At 35.0% G+C, this 15,328-nt stretch overlaps 1 protein-coding gene across 4 annotated transcripts; it reads left to right on the top strand.

The window, feature by feature from the left end:
• Positions 1-9,611: 9,611 nt before the first annotated feature.
• On the top strand, positions 9,612-14,825 carry LOC111913523 (nucleobase-ascorbate transporter 6). 4 transcript variants are annotated; one of them, XM_023909226.3, is made up of 15 exons: positions 9,612-9,769; positions 10,300-10,438; positions 10,807-10,904; positions 11,024-11,197; positions 11,766-11,866; positions 12,378-12,453; positions 12,522-12,581; positions 12,663-12,847; positions 13,095-13,191; positions 13,351-13,437; positions 13,527-13,585; positions 13,682-13,773; positions 13,848-13,925; positions 14,159-14,319; positions 14,403-14,825. In XM_023909226.3, exons 2-15 carry the CDS (start codon positions 10,333-10,335, stop codon positions 14,619-14,621), a joined length of 1,593 nt encoding a protein of 530 aa, XP_023764994.1. In that variant the 5' UTR covers positions 9,612-9,769; positions 10,300-10,332; the 3' UTR covers positions 14,622-14,825. The 4 variants fall into 4 exon arrangements, with proteins under 4 accessions (XP_023764994.1, XP_023764991.1, XP_023764992.1 ...); XM_023909223.2 differs by having other exon boundaries at positions 9,692-9,845; XM_023909224.2 differs by lacking the exon at positions 9,612-9,769 and adding an exon at positions 9,795-10,178.
• The last annotated feature ends 503 nt before the right edge of the window (positions 14,826-15,328 follow it).

Raw genomic sequence — 15,328 nt, 5'->3', positions numbered from 1 at the left:
TCTTTTGGGTTGTTGATGTTGACGGTAGCGGTGATCGTTGTTCGGTTTGAAACCGTGAAACCGGCCAAACCGGTCATCGGTTTGGTTTGGTTTTACGGTTTATATTTTTTTGTACGGTTTGGATTGCGGTTTTGAAATTTTCAAACCGTAGTGAACGATTTGGCTTACGGTTTTTAAGATTTCAAATTGTATAAAAACCGGACCGGACCATAGAGTGTGTGTGTGTGTGTGTGTGTATATATATATATATATAATTGTATTTTGTTGTATTACATACTAATTTTAATTTATAGATATTACATAGTAAAATTAAAACCTACAATATCTTACTATTCTAGAGTCCAACCCAATCCTAATTTCTGATACATAAAACCCAATTGAAAAAAAAGTATTCAATTTAGGATAGTAAGTCAGATCCTAATTTCTAACTAGTAGATGAAGCACCAATTGAAAAAAAAAAAAAAGTATCCAATCAATCTAGGCAAGTAAGTCACTAACATCCAAATGCTTGATCTAACAATGTTTAGTGTTTTCATTTATTGTTTTTTATTTACTGTTTTGGTTTTGACAACTTTAATATTTCAACTTTTTGTTACAATATTTGACAGAATTTATACTATTTTGACAACTTTAATATTGCAGTGTTGTTGTAATAATATTGCAGTTTTTTTTTCAACAATTTAATGGACTCGATTAAAATGGGCCTAAAAAGCCCAAACCGTGAAACCAAACCGGAACCAAACCGTTAATAACGGTTTGGTTTTGTTCGGTTTTAATTTTTAAACGATTCGGCTTTTGTTTTCGCTTGATAAAACCGTAACTAACGGTTTGACTTCGGTTTGAGCTAAAAACCGAAAAAACCGAACCGTGAACACCCTTAGTTGACAGTTGACTGTTGTATTCTCTTATGTTTAAGCTCGGGTCTCTCGTCATCCACCAATCTAAATCACGACACAGTCACAGACACTCTAATTCATTAATTCTTCGGTGTAATGTATGCCTGCCTGGTTCTTCATCTCATGATTCATGAGAATTAGATATGCCTCTCCTCTCCTTGAGCTCTGATTCTCTTCTAGTCTTATACTTGTATATATATATATAGATTAGAGTCTCAACCACTCATGTCCACAAATGAAGTTTGTATAAAGAAATGGCATTGTTTCTACATGTGCCAATGACTTGGACTGTGATACCCGGTTCTTTCTGTCCGCACCTTTTCCTTTACACTCATTCTCCAAACACAGCCGTCATAGGAACACAAATACATCCATCAACATTCAAATAAATCACTTTGTTTTATGTATATATAACAATGATAATGAAAGTGTGGGAGGGATGGATGGATAGATGGATACCTTTGTCTCCATGGGTGGTTCCAGTTGCTTTAGCCGGAAGGGTCTATGATGTTGTCGATATCACAGTAGGAGTAGACTGCCCTTGTATAATTTTCCCAGGCTCTCTCCAAGTAAATTTCCCCCCCTCTGTTTCCGGTTATTGAACAATTCAGAAAAGAAAATCCAGTGTCCTCTTCTTATGAGTTCCTGTGGTGAGTTGCAATGACTCCATATTTATCGGTAACAGAATGCAGATTACATTCATGCATGCATCAATCAAACCTAAACCCAACTTTGTATTTGCCAGAGGCTTTGCATTCCAACTTAATATCATTTCTGAAGCCTTCTTTTCATCTCCGATCAAAGAGATATATGGCTTGGAAAGTGGAACAATCACTTTTTCTCCACACCATGAATCTCCATCATATCACATTCACTTGAGAGATCCATAAATTAACAATCAATGAATTAATCTCGCTTAATTGGCATAGATGCATGTATAGTACCCACCTGTAAGTAAGTATCGGGAAGAATGTAGATCTTAGATCTTGATCCTAATGGAATTGTTGAAAGGGACCATATCAACACCATCTTATCTTACTATTGATATGTCTTAACTCTTAACTCTTAGCTCACATTCTAAAACTAGCCAATCGACCAAAAGTCAACCAAGTCAAAAGTCAATGGTCAAAGACAAAGTCAACAGTCAAAATCATCATTAGCTAACTTCCATGTCGTGGCTAGTCCATGGCCACGTCGTAGCTAACAAACTCACTCCCGATCCAACAACTCAGTCGTGAATAATTCGATCCCCACATCGTTGAACACATGCCTCCACATCGTGGCTAACTCCAGACAAAACAGTCGATGACTCCTTCATTGCCACGTCGTGGCTACTGGCTGAGATCAACTTAATAGATTGAGTCCTTAATCCATTAAGCCTTAAACTCCAACTTTCCAGAAAGCTTTTAGGGACTCCAAAGGCTCATAAAATCTAAACTTTATGGACATACATGTCTAATGCATGTCTCTCTCTCTCTCTCTCACACACGCACACACTCACTCACTCATCTAGGTCAAAAATGGTATAAATGGGGTCAAAACCCCATGCATGAACCTAAGATTGCACAACTCTTCAGATCCAGAACATCAAACCATCTAGGGATCTCAATGACCAATAAAGTTGCCAACTTTATTGAATCTAACCACTCAAAACATCATAACTATGAAGAAGAAGCATATAAACCTAGATCTATAAGAGGCTAACCAACAAGATCAGAAAAAGGAACCTCACACAGGTCCAAAAGTTGCTCAAATGAAATCTTTAAGCTTGCCAAAAGGTTCTCTATACCACAAGGGTCTTCTTCTTCCTTCAAAATGCACCAAATCACCAAAAGTAAGCTCAAAATGGAGGAGGGATTTTAGGGGTTTGATTTAAGGTTCTTGGAGGTGATGAGGCCGGAAATAATGCCCTAAATATGATGTTAGAGGCTTAAATACAGAGAAAACCCTAAGGTTATGAGCTTGGACCAAAACAGTCACCACGTCGTGACCCTTCTCTCGCCACGTCATGGGACTCATCAGAAGGAGACTATCATTGAAGCCATGCTACGTCGTGGGCATCCTTGCGCCATGTCGTGGCATAAAGATTTTCCCAATTTTTTTTTCATGTTAAGTCTTTTGTTAAACCATTATAAGAAATGAGTGTTGCATGTCTGCTTCCTTTCGGTGTATGTTTAAAATTATATTGCTTTATTTTTTAGTATATTTTATAACATATACTTAAAGTTTGAATGAATAAATTGTTAAGTATGAATGTTTGATATGTTTCCTCTTTGTCGAGAGAGATTCATAAAAAAATATGGTTGAAGTATGATACCTAGGATGCGGGGGTGGACACCATTAAAATGATGAAATAAGAGGACATACTTAAGCTTATCCGCATGATGTATGTTCGTTTTGCAAACGTTAGCCTTATTTTTTGTATAATATGAAATATATTTGACTATATCATTAATTTCAAGATGGACATCATGCATATACCAATAAGACATTGGTGAATGTGGAAAGATAACCACAATCCTAGTACATATCGAACTCGTTGGATCGACTATATGATATTTTCTTAAACTTAATAAAAAGGATGAGAAACATATTAAGTTAGTGTGCTTTACGTGATGGATTTAAAATTATTTATATAGTTAGGTGTAGTTAAATGAGATTTATAGAAATTAGACATAGGTGGAAGAGTTTATAAATTTTGTTAGATTTTTCTAATAAATTAACAAATAAATAAATTCATATTTTTTTTGGGGTTAGGAAACAACTATTTATTTAAAAATTTAATATTAACTAGGAAAGGTATCCATGCTTTGCATGGATTGGGAAAGATTTTGTTTTTTCCAGCAATTACTTCATCCTTAAAGCAAATATTATGTGCATGTGCAGTTTAAAATCATCCCTTAATAGCAAGAAACTTTCATTTTTGTATCATTTGTTTTTTTTTTTCCAACCAGAAACAACAATTTAAATTGTAATGATGATTGAATGTTTCGATGTTCTTCTACACCTAAGAAAATAGAAGTATTTAGGAGATGTATATGCTATTTGCTCCAGGTTTGGCCTCTGTTTCAGGAGTATTTTCATTATCGTGCTTGCTTTCATTTTTGCAACCCGAGAATATATGCTCATAGTTCTTAACATACATCCCCACACCAAGTTCTGCAAAATATCAACTGTAGTGATTAAAGCTTTATACTTTTTTGACCATTTAAGAAAAATAAAATTCCCAGCTATCCGTTTTTGGAAAAGTTGAAATACACAAGACTCTCAAGTCTCACCATCTTACCGATTTAGCTGTTGAACTATTATTTCTCTTATGATTATTTTTATAATAGCTCAATGACTAAATTCATAAAATGATGAAAGCACAAGTGTTTTTTGTATTTTGCCCATAAATCTTTTATGATGTAAAACTTGCTCTTACCAAAAGCTAAAAATGATAGAGGGGCATATTTGAGTGGTCATAACTCATTCAGTCGCTGTACAAATTCAAATATGTTGATGACAAACTCTTCCTTTTTAGAAATCAATGTTAAAGGACCAATAGGAAGCCTGATAACAATGCAAAAGAAGTTGTAACCATCAGTTGGTTTTGTATGTTCCATAATGCAATTTTTTTAGGAACCAAAGACAAATGGCTAACAATTATTTATTTCTCATCACCATATTGTGCTAGTGTGCTACTATTAATGTGCACGTCTTTTCTCACAATGGTCATTTAAGTGGGCAGTTTGCTCAGAGAACAGAATATTTTTTTAATGTGTTGGGTATGTATAAGATTTTGATGTTGATATCAATTACAATTGCTTCTATAAAAAGATTGAATAGATTAGTAGTTTTAGTGTAAAAAATTATCCAAGATTCAGAAAAAATAAAACAACATACCATCATAATATTCTCCATCTAAGATCAGATCAAGTGCAAAATCAAAATAAGGAACTTGAATGCTTAACCCAAAAAGGTTGAAATCATCTTGAATGTAGTCATCATCAACTTCCACAAACCCCTGAACAAGTTGTCAAAAATATCACAAGAAGTTTCAATTTACAATGAAAAGCATATCAATTTGGACAAACATAAACAATATTTATATCCTTTACATGTAGTAAGCACGGAAAAAAAATATAGTAAAGACAATCTGGTTCAATCAAAATGGAGGATCTATTATCTTTTCTCGTTTTTCTTTTTCAAAAAATGATCTTGGAGGTTGTGTAATGCTTACTCTCAAACTTTTCGTTTACACAGTACTAATATTCTTTGTTTCTCTCTTCATCTTTGGATTCCTATCCAATGATCCAGGACGTAATCCTGGATATGAAGAATAAAATAAAATTTTCGTTTTTCTTGTCATCAAGCAGTTGGGATACATTGTGAAACTTAACTTCAAAACTCAATATCAACTGGGTAGGGCACAATTAAATATCATGTGTAATTGGAGACCTGTTCTATTAAACTGTAATGAATTTCACCTCACCTGTAAGGAAATTGAGTGACATACTATCCATTAATCTGGTCACACGCTTCAATTTTTCTTAGCAAGTGCAATCCTGCCGGTATTGGGGTTTCCGCATCTTAAAAGAGACATGAACGGTAGATTAATGTCAGATCTATTAAGTCCTTTTGAGCTTTAAGAGCTTCGGTAAGCCATGCATGCACGGAAAGCTAGCAACTTTACGTGGTAAACCATCTCATGGAAGTCAGATCTAAGTTTTGGAGTAAAGTTTTAATGGATTAAGAGCTGGAAAATGGCAAATGGCTATATGGGCAAGTACGTTGGACGTACAAGTAGGTACGCTTAGCGTACAAGTCCTAAAGTGAGTACATTGCACATACGTGCCGAGTACGTGGGCGTACTCAGTCAGTTGGGACTCAAACATTTTGGGCTTCGGTTTGGGCCATATTGGACTTAGATTCTTAGGGCCTTGTTGGGCCATCAAGTTTTGGGTTGATGTCTGTTTTGGGTTCTCTTGGAAAAGGCACATGAAAGGGATTTAAGCCCAATTTTCCATGATTGGGCCCTGGATGATTATTTTGGTAATTGGGCCTTTTGGATTGTAAGGTTGGGCCTTAGTCATGGACCAAACTAGGTAAGGGGTAAAATGGTCTTTTTACCCTAATTTTTGGATTGATGGTTATAGAATGGAATCCACTTATTAATTGGATGTTATTTGGTATTGATAGCTCAGGGATTTGTTGGACCAACAGTCAAAGATTTATCAGTGTGATTCACTAGTTCGAAGTGAGTTTCCTCATTGTGTTTAGCGGGTCGAAGGCACCAATTCCAGCCCATGATTTTTTTTATGTTAGGATTCTAGATGTCTGCGTGACTCTTGCATGTGTTATGTACTCTTATGCTTATAGGGTGGGGCCCGATGACCATTTTGTATGTTATGTATCTTTGTTATTATTGCATGTTTTATGTGTTTATATGTTTATATGTTATATATGTATGTCGGGCGGGGCTTGATGACTGACAGATCTGTATACCCAGTGGGGCTCGATGTCGGGCGGGTCCCGATGATGGGCGAGGTCCATTATGTGTTATTATGTATGATATGTGGTATTTTGGGGAACTCACTAAGCTTTGTGCTTACAGTTTTCAATTTATGTTTCAGGTACTTCCAGTTCCAAATGGAAGGACTCAGGATGATTGCAGAGCACACACCACCTTGTTCCACATTTGTGATGATTGGTATATTTTTGTTTTATTTGGATTTTATGATGATGTTTCTGGAATAATGGTTTTATTAATTTAAAAATGAGATTTTTGGGTGTTATTTTTGGGATGTTACAGCTTAATGAAGAAAATGACACTTTAGTTAGTTCCCACGAAGTGGCAAAGGTGACCACGACGTGGCGGAGTTTGAAGCCTCGACTGTTTGTCCCGGCATGGCCACGACATATCCAAAAAAGGCCACGACATGGAAATAGTTTGCATGGTGACTATTGGAGTTTGACTTTAACCTAGGGGTATTTTGGGTATTTTGAGTTGTATTCTGAGTTTTAGTTACTGTTTGTTGTAAAAGTGAACGATAGATATGGTATTCGGAGCAACATACTGAGGGTTGTTTTTTTCACTATATTTGTGGGTCAAAGGAACCAATGTCGACCCATTAGGTTATGCATCCTGGTATATAGGATGTTGTTATGATGTAGTGATCTTTTAGATTTGTACGCTGGTTTACAGGATGATGCTATGTTGTATTGATTTGTTAGATATGTATCCTAGTATATAGGATGTTGCCATGCTTTAGTGATTTGTTAGATCTGTATCCTGGTATATAGGATGTGCTATGCGGTAGTGATCTGTCGATTTGTATGACTACTTGTACTTTCTGGTTATTGATTATTATTGTATATGTCGACATGTTATGGTTTGTTGGGTTGAGGTGGTACAACTTTGTGTTGAAGACCAAGATACCTGAGGCGGTCCGATAGACTTAAGGCCCTGTGAGGCGGTCCAATCAGATCGAAGGCTAGGAGAGCAGTTCGTATAGGTTGTAGGCCCTGAGAGGCGGTCTAGTCAGGCCGAAGGCTCGGAGAGCGGTCCAGATAGGATGTAGGCCCGACGAGGCGATCCAGTCATGTTGAAGGCTTTGAGAGCGGTCTAGATAGGCTGTAGGCCCGACGAGGCGGTCCAATAATGCTGAAGGCTCTGAGAGCGGTCTAGATAGGTTGTAGGCCCAGCGGGGCGGTCCAGTTATGTTGAAGGCTCATGTATGCATATTGTTGTCTGTTGGTTGCGTGCAATACTTTGGGGTAACTCACCAAGCTTTGTGCTTACAGTTTATGTTTATGGTTTCAGGTACTTTAGATGATCGGAGCAAGACCAAGGTTTGATCGTACACATCCTTCAAGTGTATGAGATTTGATTTTGGGATACTCTGATTTGTGACTTTGACACCTTGGAAACTATGTTTGTAAACATTTATGGTTTTTAGCTGATTTTGAAAAATGAAAATTTTACCTAGATTTTGGGATGTTACAAGTATTTCTTTCGTTTGAGACATTACATTTCTAAGTTGAAGAACATCTGCTTCATCTATAATGTTCATGACATACCCATGCTCTGGGTGTTGATGACAATGATATACTACTATTAAACATATTTGCATTGTTTTTAACCAAATAAAACAATGTTTGACGGTCAAAATTAGGCGGAAGTAGTAAACATAAGTTGTTAAACTTTGTTCTAACGTACGTGTTAATTCCATTAATTAGTTGCCGAAACCCTCGGTACATAAAATATCGAAACTCATATTTTGACTGAAAATTAAGCAAAAATTTCTCCCTAAAACTGAGATTTCTGATTTTTTTTTTAAAAAATAAGGAAATGTTTTTATATGACTAGAAAACCGTTCGAAATGGCCTTAAAAAACTACCCATTCCATGAAGCATTAAGGGTATTCCGCGGAGGTCTCAAATCAACCGCTTTGCGGATGAGTTAATGCTTATTTACCGCCCGCAACTACCAATTCGCAGATGCTGCAGAGCATTCCGTGGAGGGAGCTCTGCGGACCTCTATTTCGCCGTTTCCATCTCGGTTATAATTACAAAACTGCCATTCCGCGGAGGCCTCTTGGAGTCCACAGAGCCCGTAGAGGGGATCTCCACGGAAAGCATGACTATATCTGTAAATTATGTTTTTGTGTCTAAAATTTGAAATCCCCCCAATAAAATGTTAATTAGTGGCAAAATCCCCTTTTTATGAGCAATTCCATATAGTCGATGAGAGTCCGTTTAAAATTGTATTTATCTTTACCTTTAATTTAATTTAAGGGTTATTATATGTGTTTTTCTTAAAGTTATGTGAAATGTGGTTCGAAATTTAAAATAGTTCAAAAAACTGTTATTTTTTCTTTTGGAAGAAAAACCAAAATAACCCAATTTTATATCATCGGAAATAGGTTTTATAATTCATATTCATATATTTCAATAAAAAACCAAGCATCACTTTTTGCATAATGTCAACAAAAAAAAACGTTGTTATTTAGCGCTGAAAAAAAACATAACCTATATTTTTTTTGAATCAAGTTACAAAAAGTAGACAAAGGAAAATACGTTAATTTGACATTTTAATACAATTAGAACATCATATATAAGCTGATATAACACTAGTTGATCAAAGGGATTACATTAAAGGGATGAAGAATAGTTTTTAGAATTTGAATAGGAGAAGATGAATATTATGAATGAGACGAAGATGAATGCAAAATAATTATTTTACTCTGTAAATAATATCTATTTTGTAATACCTCTGGTGTGTGTGGGACGGTTAAACCAACAAAACCAATCAAATGAAACATTTGTATTTAATATATAACTTTTGACATGTAAGATGGATTAACCATTAAACTTGTAATTACTGTACAAACTAACAAATAAAAAAATGAAACAAGTGTATTTTATCGAGATTAAAATATCGAACTCATGAAAATCCACTACCAAATCCAAAGTTATAGATCCTATAGATCGACTTTCTAAACGATCAAAATACGAATATAACAAAATTTTATAAGGATTTGGGTTTTTAATAAGCTCAAACAATTTTTTGATTTGTAATTTTAGAAAGTAAACGTCGCCAAGCCCCAATCAATCAATTAAGTGACATAAACACTGAAATATTTAAGATTAAATAGATGAAGTAATCCAAATGGATGAAAAAAAAAAGTTTATTATTGCTAAAGATGCCACGACACTTAAACACAAGAAAACGACGTCGTACCAATTCTTCTAGACTCGAAAGATCGGTGCCCTTTGTCTCTCTCATTCATACTAAACTCACCTGTAGAAAAAAACAACAAAGAAACACAAAAAAATAAAATAAATTTCAGTCTGTTCAAAGATTCTTCATGTTCTTTAAACCAAAAGAGGTAAGAAGATAAGAAATTTTCAGACAGAGAAGAGACTTTTTACATCTCATCGTCTTCCCTTGGCCATTTCTTTCATGTACTGATCTCTCTGAACTTGCAGAAAGAAAACCCTTATTCAAAAGTTTATATTATCTTTTTCTGATTTTCTAGCTTTAGCCCTTTTTATGAACTTTTTTTCTTGGTGGGGTCTTTGGATTTTCTTGATTTTGGGCCGAGTTCAGGTCAATCATAGCTGTGTCTCGAAGAAATAAACGCATTTTCTTTATATTTTCGTTCGATAGAGAGTATTGTCTCGAGTCTATTATTACCCCCACTTCTTGCTTCCCTCTTTACTACACAAACTGATGCATTATTTACAGTCTTCCTATTTCAAGATTTAGTGGGTGCTTGTGCTTTCTTGCTACTAAATGTAGGCTGTTTGGTCGATATTTTTGTCATTTCTATTGTAGGGTTTATCAATATCATACGTCTTCTTTTGTTCTTATATGATATTTCGTTACATACTAAAGCATTTGGGATTCCTTTTGCAGATTTAGGGGTAATACAGAAAAACTTAGGACAAGATGGCCGGAGGAGGTGGCGGAGCAAAAGCCGACGAACCGGCGCCACACCCACCGAAAGATCAGCTTCCAAATGTTTCCTATTGCATTACCAGTCCACCCCCATGGCGTAACCTTCTTGTTTCCCCTTTTATTTTCTTTCATGGTTTTTAGTATATTATCATTTCATTCATGGTTCTTATAGTTGTGAAAAAAAAGGTGTTTCAAGATTCTTTATATGCTTTAGGGAACATGTTTGTGTGAATATTTAAGGTTTACTTGGTATCAATTCCTTCTGATTCTTGTGCAATCTTTATTCAGTTCCTTATTTAATTTAAAAGGTTCACATTACCTTTTTCAACTCCTTTTCATATACAACTTGCGTTATGGTATCTTCTATTACACTTTCTCTAAGAGTATACTTTATTTACTTAATTATGGTAACCAAATTTGGGTGTTGAAATTTCATTTAGTTCAAATCAATTTTTGTGTTTGCAGCTGAGGCCATACTACTTGGATTTCAGCATTATTTAGTAATGCTCGGGACAACAGTTATCATTCCCACAGCTCTTGTTCCTCAAATGGGAGGTGGCGATGTAAGACATTCAAATGAAGTTTTGATATGTCATATGTATTAGTTAATATGTTCATGTGTTAATTACCATGGTAAATTAAATAATATGGAACTCTTTTTTTTATTGTATGATTTTGTTAGGAGGATAAAGCAAAAGTCATCCAAACTATGCTTTTTGTAGCGGGGTTGAACACGTTGCTGCAAAGTCTTTTTGGGACCCGGTTGCCTGCTGTGATTGGGGGTTCATATACTTTTGTTGCACCCACAATCTCCATAATATTATCGGGTCGTTGGAGCGATCAAGATCCTGAACTGGTTTGTGAATTGAATTCCCTTGAATCTTGAAAATGATGTTTGAAAAATATTTAAGAAAATGATGACACATGGGGAAGTGGAATGAAAAAGTAAATGATGGGAAACTTGTAAAAAGTTTGGAGTTTTTCCTAACTTTCTCTACTAGCTTATTTTTTTCTTGATTTTTTAGCTTGTCATGTTTGCCAAACCAAAAAGTAACTTATAAGCTAGCTTTTTAAAAAACTATTCAGACTTTTTTCAACGAGCTTATTGAGCTTTTTTAAAATTCTCCCAAAACCTTTTATTAATTATAGAAGAAAAAAAAACTCAATCTTCTACATGCCCTTTTATGTCGTTTTACATATTTCAACTAGCTTATCAGCTAGTTTTACCAAAGGTCATTTTTGTCAGCTAGCAGCTAGCTTTTCCACCAAACATAACCTAAGTTATTATTTTTGGATTATATAAAAAAGAAACACCCTTATATAGTTTGTCAGATTATGTACTATACTCGTTAATTCTACTAAGTCAAAAAGAAACAATACCTAAATTTCTCATGAATTACGATTTTCATGTATTCTTTTTTCAGAGATTCAAGAAAACAATGCGTGCAATCCAGGGTGCTATGATCATTGCTTCCACACTTCAAATCGTGCTAGGTTTCAGCGGTCTTTGGCGAAATATTTGTAGGTCAGTTTAAAATGTCTTTAAAATCCTCTCAAAGTTGCTAACATTTGCTCTTAAGACCCTTGAAATTTGTCTTATTCAAGGCCTTAATATCGTCTCTTAAATAACAGTCAAATTGCAGGAAATAGCAATATAATCTGTCTTTTTTATATATATGGCCATTGCACTTGCATTTTGTTACCCATAATAGCAACACTTACAAATCTTTACACATATTGGCAACATACATATAGTTTCCTAAAATAGTAGCAGTATACTTACATTTATTACCAATAATAGCAATATGTTAACAAGTACATTATCTATATTGGTAGCAATAGCAAAATGTAAGTATGTTGCTATTATTTTTTAAAATATATAAGTATGTTGCTATTATGGCTAAAAATTTAAGTTCATTGGCATCATCAGTTATAAGTACGTTGCTATTATATGTATAAGATAAATTACATTCCACATATTTGGTAATCAAAATTTGTGTCTAAAAGTTATATTATTGTCTCAATTGTGGTTGTAGGTTCTTGAGTCCACTTTCTGTTGTTCCATTGGTTGCTCTTGCTGGTTTTGGGCTGTATGAATTTGGATTCCCTGGGGTGAGAAACATTTCTAGAACAAAATCTTGTATAAAACGAATCTAATTGTGCTTGTTTTTCTTTTTCAGGTTGCAAGATGCGTTGAAATAGGGCTTCCTCAGCTCATATTTCTGATCATTGTCTCTCAGGTAATATTGATTTTTTTTTTCGATTATTGATTTTAAAAAATTCGTTTTGATTGCTTAATTTGTTTGGTTACTTACATGCAGTATTTACCGCATCTGATACATTCTGGAAAGAACATCTTTGATCGCTTTGGTGTTCTGATTTCGGTTGCAATTGTTTGGATTTATGCTCACCTACTCACGGTTGGTGGGGCCTACAACCATACTGCTCCTAGGACCCAATCAAACTGTCGGACTGATCGTTCTGGACTCATCGATGCTGCTCCCTGGTTAGTCCATGTTCCTTGTTTCATTCTTACCTGCCAATGAAAAATAAAAAAGAATATACGTGGAAAACTCCAAAACCAGAGAAAAGCCACGGGCATAATTATTACAATCACATTGACAAATCTCTCAAGCAAATCCGCTTAATTACCACCCACACTTTCCAAAGATTTGATTCATACTTGTTACACTCTAAAACAAGAGAAACAAAAAAGACATAATTTAACCGTTGATCTTTTCTTTCAATTTCAGGATAAGAGTTCCGTATCCCTTTCAATGGGGTGCACCCTCTTTTGATGCTGGTGAAGCCTTTGCTATGATGATGGCTGCTTTTGTTACTCTTGTGGAGGTCCGTTTTTTTCCTTTCTATTTAACAAGTTTCTTCTTTTATGCTTGTTAACTGTGTAGGGTTTGAGGTTTAGGGTGTAATACCATCAAATCCCTTTGTTTCTTTTCTCCATTATGAATTCGATTAAATATTTTAACATTGTTTCACCTCTATGATCAGTCAACTGGTGGGTTCATTGCTGTATCAAGGTATGCAAGTGCAACTCACATGCCTCCATCTATTCTAAGTCGTGGTGTCGGTTGGCAGGTAAATTGAAATTCAAAAATTACAACATTTCCAGTTTAGGTTGTATCATGAAGTTTGCAACATTTTTTTTTTCTTGTCCTTTTTGACAGGGAGTTGGCATTTTGTTGTCTGGCGTGTTTGGAACAGTAAACGGATCTTCAGTATCTATGTAAGTCACAATAAGTCATTAACAACATTTTTTACTTCCGAATTGTATTGTTTTAAGCACTGTTTGATATGAAACTTTCTCATAATGGGTTTTCAGTGAGAATGCTGGCCTTTTGGCATTGACACGTGTGGGTAGTCGAAGAGTGGTGCAAATCTCAGCTGGCTTCATGATCTTCTTTTCGATTCTTGGTAAAAGATTTTTTGTCGCTTTTTACTTCTAAAAAACAGTTGATAATTCAAGAAACATACCGGTCAAAATTCAGGGAAATTTGGAGCTGTTTTTGCCTCAATTCCAGCACCCATCGTTGCTGCTCTATATTGCCTTTTCTTTGCTTACGTGGGTAAGTTTAACAAATTTCAATTTTTTTTTCTTTTCGATTCCATTACGAATTGGGCTTCACATGGGCATTGGGCTCTTATGTCAGCCACCTAGTGGGCCACTCTGTGTCTGATTTCATCTCACATGATGGAGCGATGTGCCAGTGTGTTCACGGGTTTTGGAAGAATAATATTTTTGCAGAAATTTATGTTTGTTTTTTGTTTTTGATTTTATTATGTTGTCATGTTTTTGTAGGTTCCGCTGGTCTGAGTTACCTTCAATTCTGCAACCTCAACAGTTTCAGAACAAAATTCATTCTTGGATTTTCCTTCTTTCTGGGTTTGTCTATTCCCCAATACTTCAATGAATACGAAGCTATTAATGGTTATGGCCCTGTCCACACATCTGCAAGATGGGTACGCAAAAAAAAATTAAAAAAAAATCCATTTTTCTAAAATATTACTCTACTAAATATTCGTTTCTTTTTTCAAATTTGTAGTTCAACAACATGGTGAATGTTCCTTTCTCATCTGAAGCCTTTGTGGCGGGTATTTTGGCGTATTTTTTGGATAACACGCTTCACAGAAAAGATGGTTCCATAAGGAAAGACCGTGGGAAACATTGGTGGGACAAGTTTCATTCTTTCAAAACGGATTCAAGAAGTGAAGAGTTTTATGCATTGCCTTTTAATCTTAACAAATACTTTCCATCTGTGTGAATTTTAAAAGAGGTAGGAGGAGAAATCTAAAGGGTATTTTGGTGATGTTATTTTAGTTAAATATGGAACTAATTCTAAAGTAGTATGAGTTTGATCCAATCCGCGAATGATTCTTAGAACATTCGTTAATTGATTTTGTTTTTTTTTGGTATTGTAAATTTGACTGGTAATTTGGATGTTAAAGAGGAAGGATTGGTTTGACTATGATAGTTTGTTGACATCCACTTTATTATATTGTTTGCTGACTTTATGTCAATTAGTGGAACAATTTTAGAAGAAAGTGCACTTTTTGGTTAGAGTTGAGGGAGAAAGTGTTGGCAAAAAGCATCAAATCCAGCAGAAAGTGTTGGCAAAAGCTCCCTGAAAGGTGATAAAGTGGAGCTCCAAATGGGATTTTGAGCTGGGAATTTTAATATTTAATTGTGAATTAATAAAAGGGTGGTTAAAGAATTTGTTTACAGTGTTTCCTTCTTTCTTTGTCTTGTGGGTCTTATTTATTATTTATGTTTTTCTTTATTTGAAGTGGCATTGATTATGAGTGTCTTTAAGTTTTAGGGCTATTTCAATAATTGAAAGAGGGCATTTGCATGACCATTTTAATTTTCAAATATGGGTTTTTGGTTATAGTCCAATACATGTTGAAAACAATACAAATTTATGTAGTTACGAGAAACAAAGTAGGGCCTAAAGACATGAGGTGGTGTAAG

Source organism: Lactuca sativa, chromosome 1, assembly GCF_002870075.4.
Source record: "Lactuca sativa cultivar Salinas chromosome 1, Lsat_Salinas_v11, whole genome shotgun sequence".
Classification (NCBI taxonomy): domain Eukaryota; kingdom Viridiplantae; phylum Streptophyta; class Magnoliopsida; order Asterales; family Asteraceae; genus Lactuca; species Lactuca sativa.
This window is presented reverse-complemented; position numbering and strand designations above follow the sequence as displayed.

Bases quoted from the DNA above. Each gene is read 5' to 3' on its own strand.
- LOC111913523 (XM_023909226.3), top strand. From the start codon at position 10,333: ATGGCCGGAGGAGGTGGCGGAGCAAAAGCCGACGAACCGGCGCCACAC. The intron at 12,454-12,521 runs GTGAGAAACATT...TTTCTTTTTCAG, and splicing joins ATGAATTTGGATTCCCTGGG to GTTGCAAGATGCGTTGAAAT. The intron at 12,582-12,662 runs GTAATATTGATT...ACTTACATGCAG, and splicing joins TTCTGATCATTGTCTCTCAG to TATTTACCGCATCTGATACA.